General features: G+C 33.1%; 1 protein-coding gene across 4 annotated transcripts in view; it reads left to right on the top strand.

The window, feature by feature from the left end:
• The first annotated feature begins 1,531 nt into the window (after positions 1–1,531).
• The window catches only part of LOC131849959 (doublesex- and mab-3-related transcription factor A2), a 37,129-nt gene continuing 24,466 nt past the window's right edge, over positions 1,532–14,194 (top strand). The window contains exons 1-3 of one of the 4 annotated variants that reach the window (XM_059200098.1): positions 1,532–1,779; positions 6,946–7,086; positions 8,581–8,698. In XM_059200098.1, the coding sequence (XP_059056081.1) occupies positions 1,675–1,779; positions 6,946–7,086; positions 8,581–8,698 (364 nt within the window). In that variant the 5' untranslated portion in view covers positions 1,532–1,674. Of the gene's footprint in view, positions 1,780–6,924; positions 7,099–8,580; positions 8,699–14,194 lie in introns of all 4 variants that reach the window. The other 3 variants (XM_059200097.1, XM_059200096.1, XM_059200095.1) reach the window with 3 other exon arrangements.

Genomic DNA, 14,194 nt, shown 5'->3' with positions numbered 1-14,194 from the left:
TCCAAATCAAGTTTTCAATTAATTGAAATTTAATGAAATAATATAATATCTCAGAATAATTCACACAGCGCTATCTAGTACCAAGATAAGCTGAGCTTGTGTTATGGAGACTAGACAACTGACATAAACACATATTTTTTATATATACATACATACATAGTAACATAGAAAACACCCAGACCGATAGAATCATACTCATAAATAAAAATATTCCTATAGTGCAAGGAATCGAACCCGCGACCACCGGTAAGGCGGTGTGCTAATCTGCTCGACCACCGGTGACGTTAAAAATAAATAAATATTATTAAATATAATTCTGTCCCATTTTCAGTAATTATATATATTACTAGCTGTCCCGGCAACGTTGTTTTGCCTTAAAATAAAAAAAAAATTAGGGGTGGGCTACCCCTAAAATTTAGGGGGATGAAAAACAGATGTTGGCCGATTCTCAGACCTACTCAATATGCTCACAAAATTTCATGAGAATCGGTCAAGCGTTTCGGAGGAGTATGGGAACGAAAACTGTGACACGAGAGTTTTATATATAAGATATACCTACAATAGAAACTAAAAATACAAAATTCGTAATATCTTTATTCATGTAGATCTATTACAGACTCTTATGATATGTCAAATCTACCGTCAGTTCGGAATGATTTCGAGGTGAGAGGAACTAACAAGAAACTCAGCTCGTATTCTTTTCAAATAAATGTTGTACATGTTTACAATAATACAGATTCATTTAAATTCAAATTGGGGAAAATACTGACCGTATGCAAAAGCAAATAGTCTAGTCAGTGTTCGTAACCCGAACATACCAGTTCCCACAAGCACCCGTTCACGAGTATGACAGTTTTATTTATCATATATCTAATTCATTTTACAATAACATACTATATGGAGATATATCTGTTAACGATCTAAGAAATACGAGTATCAATTGATGTCAGAATAAATTAGAGAGACTGCATCATACAAACATAATGTGTTCAGAATCGGATATTTCGATCTCATTACAGAACAATGAAGGAAACATGCACCATATTGACCTGAGAGCACGCAGCGCTGAACCGCAGTGCCACTGCTTCAACAATAGAACAAAACCTTAACAATAAATATTAAAATAGATTGGAATCCCCGACGCGTATAACAAATAATAATTGTGTTTTTGTGCTTCATTCAATAGGCTTTGTCCGGTTACAAAAACCGGTTCTCAAAAAAGTCACCTTTTTAAATTAAGTTTCAGCAGTCGAGCACACCAATCGCTTGCCGGGAGGCGGGACGAGCCGCTCTCCCATTGGTCCTCGGGGGGCTCTCATCTGTCTACATTTTATATAACCGACTGATACAACATATACAGTTAACACTACAGAGGGAGTGGGACGCAGCTATCGCATGTATACAGTGTGTCGTTTCGCACTCGTTCCCTCTCTGTCTGTCTGTCCCCCGGCCCGTCCCCGGCAACTGTCAGTTTGTCCGCGTGCCGAAAATGAAGCAACAGTGTTGGTAACAACTCGTCGTGGAGCGCTGCCTTAACTGTAGCGCGTTCTAAATTAATAACGTGAATTCACGTTTGACAGTTGCAGTGTTGCCAGTTTTTTTAAGATGTCCAATAGTTTTTGAGTGTATATTAAAGCTGTATAGGTACTGTTTTGTTTGAGTTACTGTTGTATTATGGAAATGTCGCTGCCGAACGGTGTAGATGTGTCCCAACTTGTGCAGCATCCCGTGCTGGCCGCGTTGCCGCCTTTCTTCCTCAGAGCCTCTGAGAGATATCAGGTAAATATACTTATATAGATATATTTAGTGATTTCGTTTTTCTATTCTGTACATAGATGGTATTGTTAAGAAAGTTCCAATCAGGTAGATAGAGATATACAAAATCCTAATCATTACATATTATAAAACAAAGTCGCTGTCGCTGTCTGTCCCTATATATGATTAAATCTTTAAAACTACGCAACGGATTTTGAAGCGTTTTTTTTAATCGATAGGTTTTAATATTTGATCTGATGTTTGCTTGATTTCATTAAATCTATACATATAAATAAAATTGGAGTGTCTGTTTGTAATATTGAAATAACCGTTTTTTACTATATGCATATGAATGTAAATACGGTACATACACCAAAAAATCATTTTTTATATATTTTGTCTGTCTGTCTGTCTGTTTGTTCCAGCTAATCTCAGTTTTTCTGTTTAAATTCAGTTATTTTGAATTACAGCTAAAATATTAAACAAACAAACAGTCAAAGGATTCCTACAAATAGCAGTAATTTTATTTATTTAATAGGACAGAAAAATGTACTAAAAGTTTGTTTCTGTTATCTCAATCTTCTGCATTCTGATTGTAGAGCTGGATAAAAATAATTTCGCGGTATTGTTTAAAATATAAAAATTATTAAAAAACATGTTTAGATAGCACATTCATTGGTAGCTATAATAATAATAATCTCAGTACAATTCACACAGCGCCATCTAGACCCAAGTTAAGCTAGCTAAAGCTTGTGTTATGGGTACTAGACAACTGATACAAATACATAGATAATATTTTTTTTGTAATTACACACATATTATACATAGAAAAGACCGATACAAACAATCATACTCATGAATACAAATGTTTGTGCCGTGCGAGGAATCGAACCTGCGACCATCGGACGTAAAGCGGTGTGCTAGACCGCTAGACCACCGAGGTCGTCGATGCAAGTAAATGACATATATATATATCCACTGTATATATATTTAATATCGTGTAATATTTAACCTTTTGAAAATGGTAGTAGGATACAGTTATTACGCGATCGTAAAGCTCGGTAAAGAAAACAATTTGTTAAAAGAATAGAATAGAATAGAAAATCATTTATTCAAATAAACTTACATTGAAGCACTTTTGAATAGTCATCACATTTTTTTAATCTACCGCTCATTCGGAAAGCTGTCTCATCACAAGAAGAACGAGAAAGAAACTTGCGTGTTGCTCTTTTAAATAATTTTATTATTACTTTACATTTTTAAGTTTACATAAGTGTGTGAATACAAAAAAGTTTTAAAAACATGTTGATGGGAAATTTTTACCTATGTTCATTTAAAACTAGCTACTCGTAGCGACTTCGCACGGGTGTACATGTATTATACATATAAACCTTCCTCTTGAATCACTCTATCTATTAAAAAATTCGTTGCGTAGTTTTAAAGATTTAAGCATAGGGACGGACAGACAGCCACAGCGGCTTTTTTTATACTATGTAATGATTTTGATATCTTATTATTATGTTAATAATATATTTATTTATGTTGCGTTACATAATTATACTATATTATTTAATTCACACACATAATATGAGATTTTTAGGCATTGCAACGTGGAAGAGAGGCGGACGTTTTTATATTATTTATCAACTAATTCCAAGTATTTTTTGATTTGATTTTGTATTAAGTATATTATGTAATAGGCTTTATTTGTTTTAATTGGATAATAATTTCATTATAATTGTTTATTACATTTTTTATAATAAAATGTAATTTATTGTACATTTTTATTGCAATAAATTTTTATCAATTCGAAATAATATATTATTAACAACATGAAAAGAAATTCAAATTTTAAATATACGTAAGTTTCTTCAAGTAGAGCAACACACAAGTTTCTTGCTTATTCTTTTTGTAAAAAACTTGACTATTCAAAAGTGCTTATATTAAGTTTAATTGAATAAAGATTATTTCTATTTCTATTTCAATTGTATTATAGGTATTTCATTATTATTATACGTTTTAATAAATAATTTATTTATCTACATGAAAATATTATTTACTTATATATTATTATTTTAGTCATAATATCTATTTATATTTATTCATAATATATATTATGAATATTTGGGGTAAAATTATATATTTATACAAAGATCATGGAAAATGCCGACGGCTCGGCTGACAAGGAACAGTAGTGGTACCTGAAGACATGTCGCTGAAATTACACAGAAACTGTGAAATGAAAAAAAAACCATAAGTGTTTATAGAAAAAATGGAAGGTTATGTGTTTATACCTATATTTAAAAAAAAATCAAATTCGGAAAAATCGGTAATTCAAAAATCCTATATATTAGAAGTACTCCTATATATTCAAATACAAAATCAAAAGTGATTTATTCATGTAGGACATTTTAACCGCTTATGAACGTCAAATTTTTACATTATATTTTTAATTTTTTCCCTACCTTCCAGTTCAGTATATAGATCCAATTGTGAAGAACTGATAAGATACTAATATATAATAATATATACTAAATCAAATCAAAATATCTTTATTCATGTAGATCTATTACAGATTCTTATGATATGTCAAAGAGTGCCTTCAGTTCGGAGTGCATTCCAGCTAAGAACTCGTCATTTTCAAAGCTAGAAGCTTGATTATTTTCTAAGGCTGTTGATTAGATATTGAATACATATGACATTGAAATTTATAAAAAAAAACCCTTAACGTGGTAAAATAAATTGGCGATGAAAAATTGTAAGGAAAATCGTAATTTTTGAAGCTAAAACGATGAACATTTTCTTTATTTATTTATTTATTTATTAGCATACAAAACAGATTACAATCAATAATAATATAGTTAGGAGCGTGTAGTTCGGTACAAAACTGGATTGTAATCCAACACTATGTATGCCTAAGAGCTAAATTATATAGACGCATTCAAAGTTTCAAAGCATTCATTTTTTAAGTTACATTATTGAAAATATGACATTCATATTTAGTAAAACAACCCTTATGGGGTTTTACTAAAAATGTTAAAATAAACATGCTGACATTCTTGTAAATTATCTTTATTTATTAATGTAACAAGTGCAATAAAGGATAATATAAAATAGGGGTTGAAAATTTGTATGGGAGATCGTCATTTTTGAAGCTAGAACGATAAACTTTCTTGCCATTTTTTGAGTTATATTATTGAATATTTTTCTTTATTTATTGAAGATCACTATAACGCGGACGAACTCGCGGGCGCAGCTAGTCAGTACATAGTATAAAACAAAGTCGCTGTCGCTGTCTGTCCGTCCATATGTATGCTTAAATCTTTAAAACAACGCAACGGATTTTGAAGCGATATTTTTAATAGATAGAGTGATTCAAGAGGAAGTTTTATTGCATAATACATGTACACCCGCGCGAAGCCGGGGCGCGTAGCTAGTATAAAATATTTAGAAAAAAGCTTATTATAAAATTGAAGAATTTATAAATGATAATATGTTTTTGTAGAAAATATCTAATTTAAAATTCATAGCGCTGACAATGTTATCTGATTGAACAGACATTAAGTGCGTAGCGGTTTCTATGTTGATTGTCGCATGCCTGATCCTTATAATGTAAATCTAATTAAAACAATATTTATTTAAAAGAGCAACACACAAGTTTTTTCCCCATTCTTCTTGTGATGAGTCTGCATTCGGAATGAGTGGTAAAATAAAAAAATGTGACTATTCAAAAGTACTTACATTAACTTTATTTGAATAGAGATTAATTCTATTTCTATTTTATACTTCGGCCGTTTAGTTATATTATTCGAAGTCCATAATATATTTCACACATCCGGGCGAAGCCGGAGCGCGTAGCTAGTATGTTAAAAAGAAACGACAACTGTTGGTGGTAGGTAATTACGAATATTAACACTTCCGTGTTAGCTATTGTAATGTTACAGATTACATTACAGTCCCTATTGAACAGTGTTACAATTGCAGCCCCTACGTTAAGTAACGTGATACTGTAATGATGTTGTTACATCGACCGCTGTTGTTACTGTAATGTGATCTCTTTGTTTATAATTATACGGTTCATGTTTATTAAATTATAAGGGGACGTAATCATTTTTTTTATGGATGATAATGGAATGGTACACTCGCTTGCGCTAACGGTTTACGCTGGGCACCAGTGGAGGATGATAAGATGAACATGAGGTCAGGTCTGTTAGCTCATCGACATTCAGTAGGAATTTATTGCGATGGGTTACAGAGGGAACCGCGTGGAGGCCCCCTAAATGTTAGGGGTAGTCCACCCCTATATTTTTTATTTTTATTTTAAGGCAAAACAACGTTTGCCGGGTCAGCTAGTATATATATACTTTATTGCACTTATTACATTAATAAACAAAGACAGTTATACAAAAATGTGAGCAAGGGCGGGCTCTGTACAAGAGATCTCTTCCAGCCAACCTAGCGCTGTGATAGAGGTGGTAGTTAGCAGGCAACGATAGTGCTTGAGTTTTTGTAATAGATAACTATTTTCTAATGTATATTAAAAAAAAAGACACAAATATAAATGTGGTAATATCCCGTGATTTTCACTAATTATGGCGCGTCAAATTTAATTCTTACTAATATTATAAATGCGAAAGTAACTCTGTCTGTCTGTCTGTCTCGCTTTCAAGCCGAAATTGCTGAACCGATTTAAATGAAATTTGGTACACAGATAGTCTAGACCCTGAGAAAGGACATAGGCTACTACTATTTTTAATGCAAAAAAAGGGTTGTAAGGGGTTGAAATTGGGGATGAAAGATTGGAAGAATCGTCATTTTTGAAGTTAGAAGCTTGAAACTTATTTCTGAGGCTGTTGATTAAATATAAATAAATAGGTCATCATAGTTTATAAAAATGTTACCCTTAAGAGGGTAAAATAAAATAGTTTGAATGCAATAGAAGGGTTATAAGGGGTTGAAAGAGTTATGTATGGAAGTGACGTCATTTTTTAAGATGAAACGATGAAACTTTTTCATTTGGCTTTTATTGGGTTAGGTCATTAAATATTTTTTTCATTATTTGGTCAAGGCTATTCTCGCGGACGAAGTCGCGGGTACAGCTAGTACAGAATATAGCTAATATTACCATAGACTTCATAGATCTAGTAATGGTACTACAACATTAACCAGTCCACCTTTGTCCCTCACCAGAGGACACCCAAGTGCGCCCGCTGCCGCAACCACGGGGTGGTATCCGCTCTTAAGGGCCACAAACGCTACTGCCGGTGGAGAGACTGCGTTTGTGCCAAATGCACCCTCATAGCTGAGCGGCAACGGGTCATGGCAGCACAGGTATGTTATAAGGTATACAATACATCACATACTAATACTATTAATGAGAAACACTGTCTGTTTGTATGTCCCTTAACGCTGATAATCATATCTGATTGCACAATAATTGAGTAGCGGTTTCTATGTTGATTGTCGTATGCCTAATCCTTGTTAATGTTTATTTAATTAGAATGTTAAAAGAGCAACACGCCATGCCAGATCCCTCCGATCGATCCCCCATCCAATTCAAACGGGGATCGAAATTACGACGGCCTGAGCCGAGGTTCGAACCCCTAGCGGTGCCCTCAAACTAAAGTCGTAACCGTCAGGCAGGAGTTGGCCTTCAGCCGCTCCATAAGTCCTTCCTCTGGTTTGGAGTGTCATCTGCACTCGCCCCCTATCGTCCGGTGAAGCTGTAAAGGCCAGCTGCGGCCAACAGCATTAGAGTAGTCCGAAAGAAAAAGGCATGCCAGTTTATTACTTATTCTTCTTGTGATAAGTCTGCGTTTCGAATGAGTGGTAAATTAAAGAAAATACCGCTTTTCAAAATTCAAAAGTTCTTATATTAAATGAATTTGAATAAAGATTCTGTTTTTTTTACTATTTAAATATGGAATTGTGTTGAAACTAGTTGCTTTTTTTTTATTTTTTATTTTTTTATTTTCCTGTTACTAATGGATTTTAACCTGAAGATAGCTTGTATTGGGAAATGAAATGAAATGTAATTTATTTACATATTATATAGTTAAATATTCTGTAATATACAGCTAGTAATATTATTGGCAACTGTTTAATTGCCCCAATTTACGGGCATGCAATATTTCAGTGAATCAAAATTAAATAATCTATAATATTATAATTTAAAATTAATGTCTTATACACTATTATAATTATATATTAATAGTGACAATTATAAAATATAAAAAAAAACATTCATAGACCATCTTTTACCATAAGCCGCAGTAACAGCTATTATAAAAAATGCGAAAGTAATTTTTATTTAGATATTGATTTATTAACTCCATATTGCACCAGACAGATAAATAATTATACAAAGAACCAACAGATAATAAGTAATAAGGTACAAAAGGAGGTCTTATCGCTTAAGCAATCTCTTCTAGACAAGTTTTGGGTAGAGGAGAGAAGACAGAAAGTGGTAGATGGCGCAGGAATGGACTAGAGAAATAAAAAAAGAATAGAATAGAATAGAATTTTTATTAACTCGTTTTTACAGTAATAACATAAGAAATACAAGAATAATTACACATTAAAAAACGGAGTCAATGTGGACCACAACTCAGCATGATGCTGGAAATAGTTTCCAGCGCTGATTTTCAGATGGGCTTATACAAAATGCTTACACAGACATAAAAATTACATTTAAATCTGCTTTTCAAAATCATTGAAAAAACAATTACTCATTACTCTATCTGAACAGTCCAGTGAAGTTACATTATCAAGATCTAACCATAAAAAATTTCAAACATCAAAATTGATGCAACCACACATTTATAGGTGGCACTCCGGCGACAACAAGCACAAGAAGAAAACGAGGCACGGGAACTGAACCTACTATACGCCGGACAGGCATCCGCGCCGCACCACTACACAGATATGCCTGAGGAGTCACCTGGTGAGTTGTTGTCAAATACTAGTTTGTTTTTCGTGTTCGTTTATTTTAATAATATTTTTTATCTACTACACCAATTCACCATTCAATTGGTATAGTAGGTATGTACTTCCGTACTGTATTAATGATTTCACAAAGACGATTATCTGACAATACGGTCAGTTAAGTAAAAATGTTGTAGTAGAATAGAATAGAAAATCATTTATTCAAATAAACCTAATTTAAGCACTTTTGAATAGTCATAACAATTTGTTTTTTATCTACCACTCGTTCGGAAAGCTGTCTCATTACAAGAAGAACGAGCAAGAAACTTGTGTGTTGCTCTTATAAATAATCCTTGTAATTTTACAATGACAAGTCGAAACGTGTGAATACAAACTACCTTTTTTTTTATGGATGATAATGGAATGGAGCGTCCGCCTGCGCTAATGGTTTACGCTGGCGGAGTACCAGTGGAGGATGATAACATGAGCATGAGGTCAGGTCAGTTAGCCTACCGTGACAAATTCAGCAGGAATTTATCACGATGGTTGCCAGGTCCGCGTGGAGGTCGACCTGACATGGTACATTGCTAGCAATGGGATCATCAGTCCACATTACTAACAATGCCCTTCCCCCTAATACAAACTACCAACCAGCACTAATTTATTAGGGTCAAATATAAATATACAATAAGATTAAATCAGTCGTAGTGATAAGATAGTCGTTATAGGGAAACAAATTATAAATCATATGAATAAATATAATAAGAATTGGTCGTCCAATGGTCGAAATTTGACCATATTTAATTTAAATGATTAGTCAAATTTATCATATATTTCATATTTCATATTGTTTTATTCACAAATGTAACAAATCTCGTTACACAATGGCACGTCAATAGTAATTACATTTTTAAGATAATTATGTCACAATTACAATTTTAAGTATTCAAAATAATGAATTAAATCTTATATATAAAATTCTCGTGTCACAGTTTTCGTTCCCATACTCCTCCGAAACGGCTTGACCGATTCTCATGAAATTTTGTGAGCGTATTGAGTAGGTCTGAGAATCGGCCAACATGTATTTTTCATCACCCTAAATGTTAGGGCTAGTCCCAAGACAAACATAGTTTTTCTTATTAGAAAGAGACAACTTTTTGCAATCTCTACCTCAGCACAAGCGTAATGAAAGAAATTCTTTCGAAAAAGAAATTTATGTCAAATTCAATTCAAAATAATAAATATGTAGGTCTATTACATACTCTTATGATATCTCAAATCTACCGTCAGTTCGGAATGATTTCGAGATGAGAAGAACTGACAAGAAACTCAGCTCGTATTCTTTTCAAATAAATGTTTATAATATTAATAATCTTTATTCAAATAAACTTAATATAACAGTTGAATAGTTACATTTTTTTTATTCTACCGCTCAGATAGTATTACATAATATAAAACAAAGTCTTTGTCGCTGTCTGTCTCTATGTATGCTTAAATCTTTAAAACTACGCAACGGATTTTGAACCGGTTTCTTTAATAGATAGAGTGATTCGAGAGGAAGGTACATATAATACATGTACATTCGTGCGAAGCCGGGACGTGTAGCTCGTATAATATAAACTATAGATATAGTCAATTATTTATTCGCCTATCTTTGTAGGCTCAACAGTAGATGTAAGTATTCCAAAGTGATAATTCAATCTCGCTTGATTTCCGCAACTTCCGCTCGCAAACGAGGCCACTTCCGTTCAAGACATTTGTAAGTTCAAGCTGCTGGGCTGGAGGCTGCCATTGATGATTTGCTTATTCAATCTCTCTAGATAAATGATATATTAATACTAATATTATATTCGCGAAGGTTTGTGAGTATGGATGTTTGTTACTCTTTCACGCAAAAACTATTGAACGGATTTTGAAGAAACTTTACAGTAATATAGCATATTATCTACTCGGCCCGGCTTGTACGGATGTACATGTATTATATATATCTTATATATATATATATATATTATTCTAACTTCTTGAATCACTCTATCTGTTAAAAAAACCCGCTTCAAAATCCGTTGCGTAGTTTTAAATATTTAAGCATATATAGGGACGGAGAGACAGCAACAGAGACTTTGTTATATATATATATATATATATATATATATATTTGTATGTTAGGGTTCACATCAATATTGTAGAAAAATCTGGTAGCCGGCTTCAAAGCCTAAGTCGTCATTATAATTAGTGGTTCTTACATGTATATATATATATATATAATACATGTACAACCGTGCGAAGCCAGGGCGAGTAGCTAGTAACAAAGAGACTTTTTCCTAAATCGGGTATGAAATTAATAATAAAAATTAGTAATAATACTGAGTATCAAGGGATAATAGGATTACAATTGGTTTTACGTTTATTTCGGAAAACTTAAATAAAATGCTTTAAAATTTTTCCTCGTCTATTTTCTACAGTATTCAATATCTGCCTTTTTTTCTTTCACTCTGTGTAGTATTTCTTTTCTTACTTTATCTTTCCAGCTGTATCTTTCTATCCTTCTCCAGCACCACATTTTATTTCTCTCAAGTCATCTCTATCAAGAACAAAATCGTACAGTTCAATATACAATTTTAGATTCACTTCATTCACTGAACAATTATGACGAGCGCGCATGGCAATGGTTGTTCATGCACGGGATTTTCATTTAATGTTAGACATAGACACCTATATAAATTGTAAATAAACTGGCTTTAAAAAAAAAAGTAATTCAATTGAGTTTCTTGCCAGTTCTTCTCAATCGGATCTTTATACTGAATATATTTATTTTCCCTACCGTCCAGGGTAGGGAAAATAAATATAATGTAAAAAAAATACGTTCATAAGCGACTAAAATGTCCTAAATGATTTTTTATTTTGAATTTCAATTCAACGAACTACGTATTATTAAGTTACATAACAGCGACGGCCTCGGTGGTCTAGCGGTCAAGCACACCGCTTTACGACCGATGGTCGCGGGTTCGATTCCTCGTACGGTGCAAATATTTGTATTCATGAGTATGATTGTTTGTATCAGTCTGGGTGTTTTCTATGTATAATATGTATGTATTTACAAAAAATAAATATCTATGTATATGTATCAGTTATCTAGTACCCATAACACAAGCTCTAGCTAGCTTAACTTGGGTCCAGATGGCTCTGTGTGAATTGTCCCGAGATTATTATTATTATTATTATTATTATTTTTATCCAAAAATTCTCATCTCCCCTCTTAAGGAGAGGAGATGGCAACATACCCCCGGCAGAAGCACAGTCGGCCGGGGTTCAGGGCCCCAGGGAGAGAAACCGGCGTACAATGCGGGCAGAATCTAAGAGCATTATTATTATTATTATAACAGAAAGTTTTTTAAATAATTTTTCTCCTGTTAACATCTGAGCATCAAACACCACATTATTTCCCCGCTAACAGACTGAATTTCAAAACGTTTCACTTCAAAATAAAAAGTATAAAAGTACGGTGTTCTATAAAAGAACATTTAGCGGGGCGTGCCAATTAACTGGCGACAAAAGTGTCAAGTGTCGCCACTCGGTGTCGCGACACCGAGTATCGCGGTGTCGCAATGTCGCCAGGGGAAACAGCCGCTGGAAAAAAGAAACGTCGTGTCGTTTTGTTTGCTGTTAGCTGACTGGCGAGTACCGACTTGCAATTAACCTCTCTGAAATGAATTTTTGCATTCTGGCTGGATCCTGATATACGCCAATTTACAAAGTTGTGTTTTTATCACGAAATTTGTCAATTTTCTTTCCAACTTTCAACTTTAGGCTACAGTGATAAAGAGACATTTATAAAAAGAAATTAAAAAATATAAAAAATAAATTAAAAAAATCACTTTATTATTTTACAGTTAAACTCTCGTTAACACACTGTTATATTAAAAAAAACATGAATCAATCTTTTACATCTTATAAATTGTTTAATGACGTTATAAATTACAGTAAACATTTTAAAGGAAAACTTAATTTTATACTTTTTAACGCATTTAAATAAATGTAAATAAAAAAAACATCATTGGAGATATCTGCTTCCAAATTGAGTTGCAAGATTCCACCCAAACAGATATAGTTACATATTTATTTTATAAGTAAAATAAAAGCATTTATTTAAAATAGAATAATATACAAAATCGTTTATTTAAATAAACTTAATTTAAGCACTTTTGAATAGTCATAGTTATTTCTTTTATCTACCGTTCTTTCGGAAAGCTATCTCATTACAAGAAATACTAGTTGAAACTTGCGTGTTGCTCTTTTAAATAATTATTGTAAGTTTACATTTTTAAGTTGAAATGTGTGAATGCGAACTACCAACTAGCACTAATTTGTTAGGGTCAAAATATTAAATAGTTTATAGTTATGGTTGGTTGGTTGGTTCATTTCATAATGTGGCTCGGATTCTTAAGTTATTAACTAGGGAATTGATAGTTATTTTTAAACTATCATGTTTAATATACATTATTTAAATTATTAACCGGGTCTTAATACGAATAATTTTATGGCAAATAAAGGTAATTACCTCTCTCGACGTTTCGACTAGGTTGCACTAGCCGTGGTCACGAGCTGACTGGAGTAACAGCGATGTCAATGTAGATAGGTGACAGCAGTTTTTTCATCTACCGTCACTAGATTGTTCAACGAAAGTTCGCGGCACACAGCACTCACGGTATCCATACACTTATCGACTGTTGATACAACTGAACTTTGCTTAAGGATTTGGTCATCGCCGCACAGATTGGATATCAAAAATGATTGGATATTATCTCAAACGCAAATACAGTTACTATAGATATAATAATTTGTATACAAAGATTTATTATAATCTTTTTCAAATAAAAAAATATAACTGCATTACGTAATATCACTCATCGTCACTTAACGTCACGCGATATTATGTATAGATGTTCTCAAGTTTCACATAAGTAACATTATAGAAATGTATTTATGATTTAATCAGACATAGTCGCGTATATAGCTAATATCTAATATCAACAGTGTACCGAACTGGTTTGGGATTTGTGATTTGGTAAATCTTTATGTACACAATGACACACTAGTTTCGTTGTACGCGTCTGTGTGAAGGCAAAGCGCAAAACTATTTTTTTTATAATGCGGTGGTGGCAGTCAAGCATACGACCCATCTGATAGTAAATGGCTACCGTAGCCTATGGACTCATGGTGAATTTAACACGATGGACTAACTGACCTGACCTGGTGCTCATCTTATCTCCACTGGTACCCCGTCAGCGTAAACCGTTAGCGCAGACGAGTGTACTATTCCATTAAGAAAAATAATTCCTTTTAAAAACAGTCTTGAAATATTAATATTGTATAGAATGTAGGATAGATGAATAATTTTATACAATACTAGCTTTTGCCCGCGGTTTCGCTCGCGTTAATTTATCCCATTAGGGGTGGAATTTATCAAAATCCTTTCTTAGGGCATGGTTACGTCATAGTACCTTTATGCATGCAA

This window comes from Achroia grisella, unplaced genomic scaffold, assembly GCF_030625045.1.
Source record: "Achroia grisella isolate CSIRO2021 unplaced genomic scaffold, CSIRO_AGI_Agris_v1 utg669, whole genome shotgun sequence".
NCBI classification, from domain to species: Eukaryota; Metazoa; Arthropoda; class Insecta; order Lepidoptera; family Pyralidae; genus Achroia; species Achroia grisella.
The sequence above is the reverse complement of the archived record's forward strand: the minus strand, read 5'-3'. Positions and strand labels throughout refer to the sequence as shown.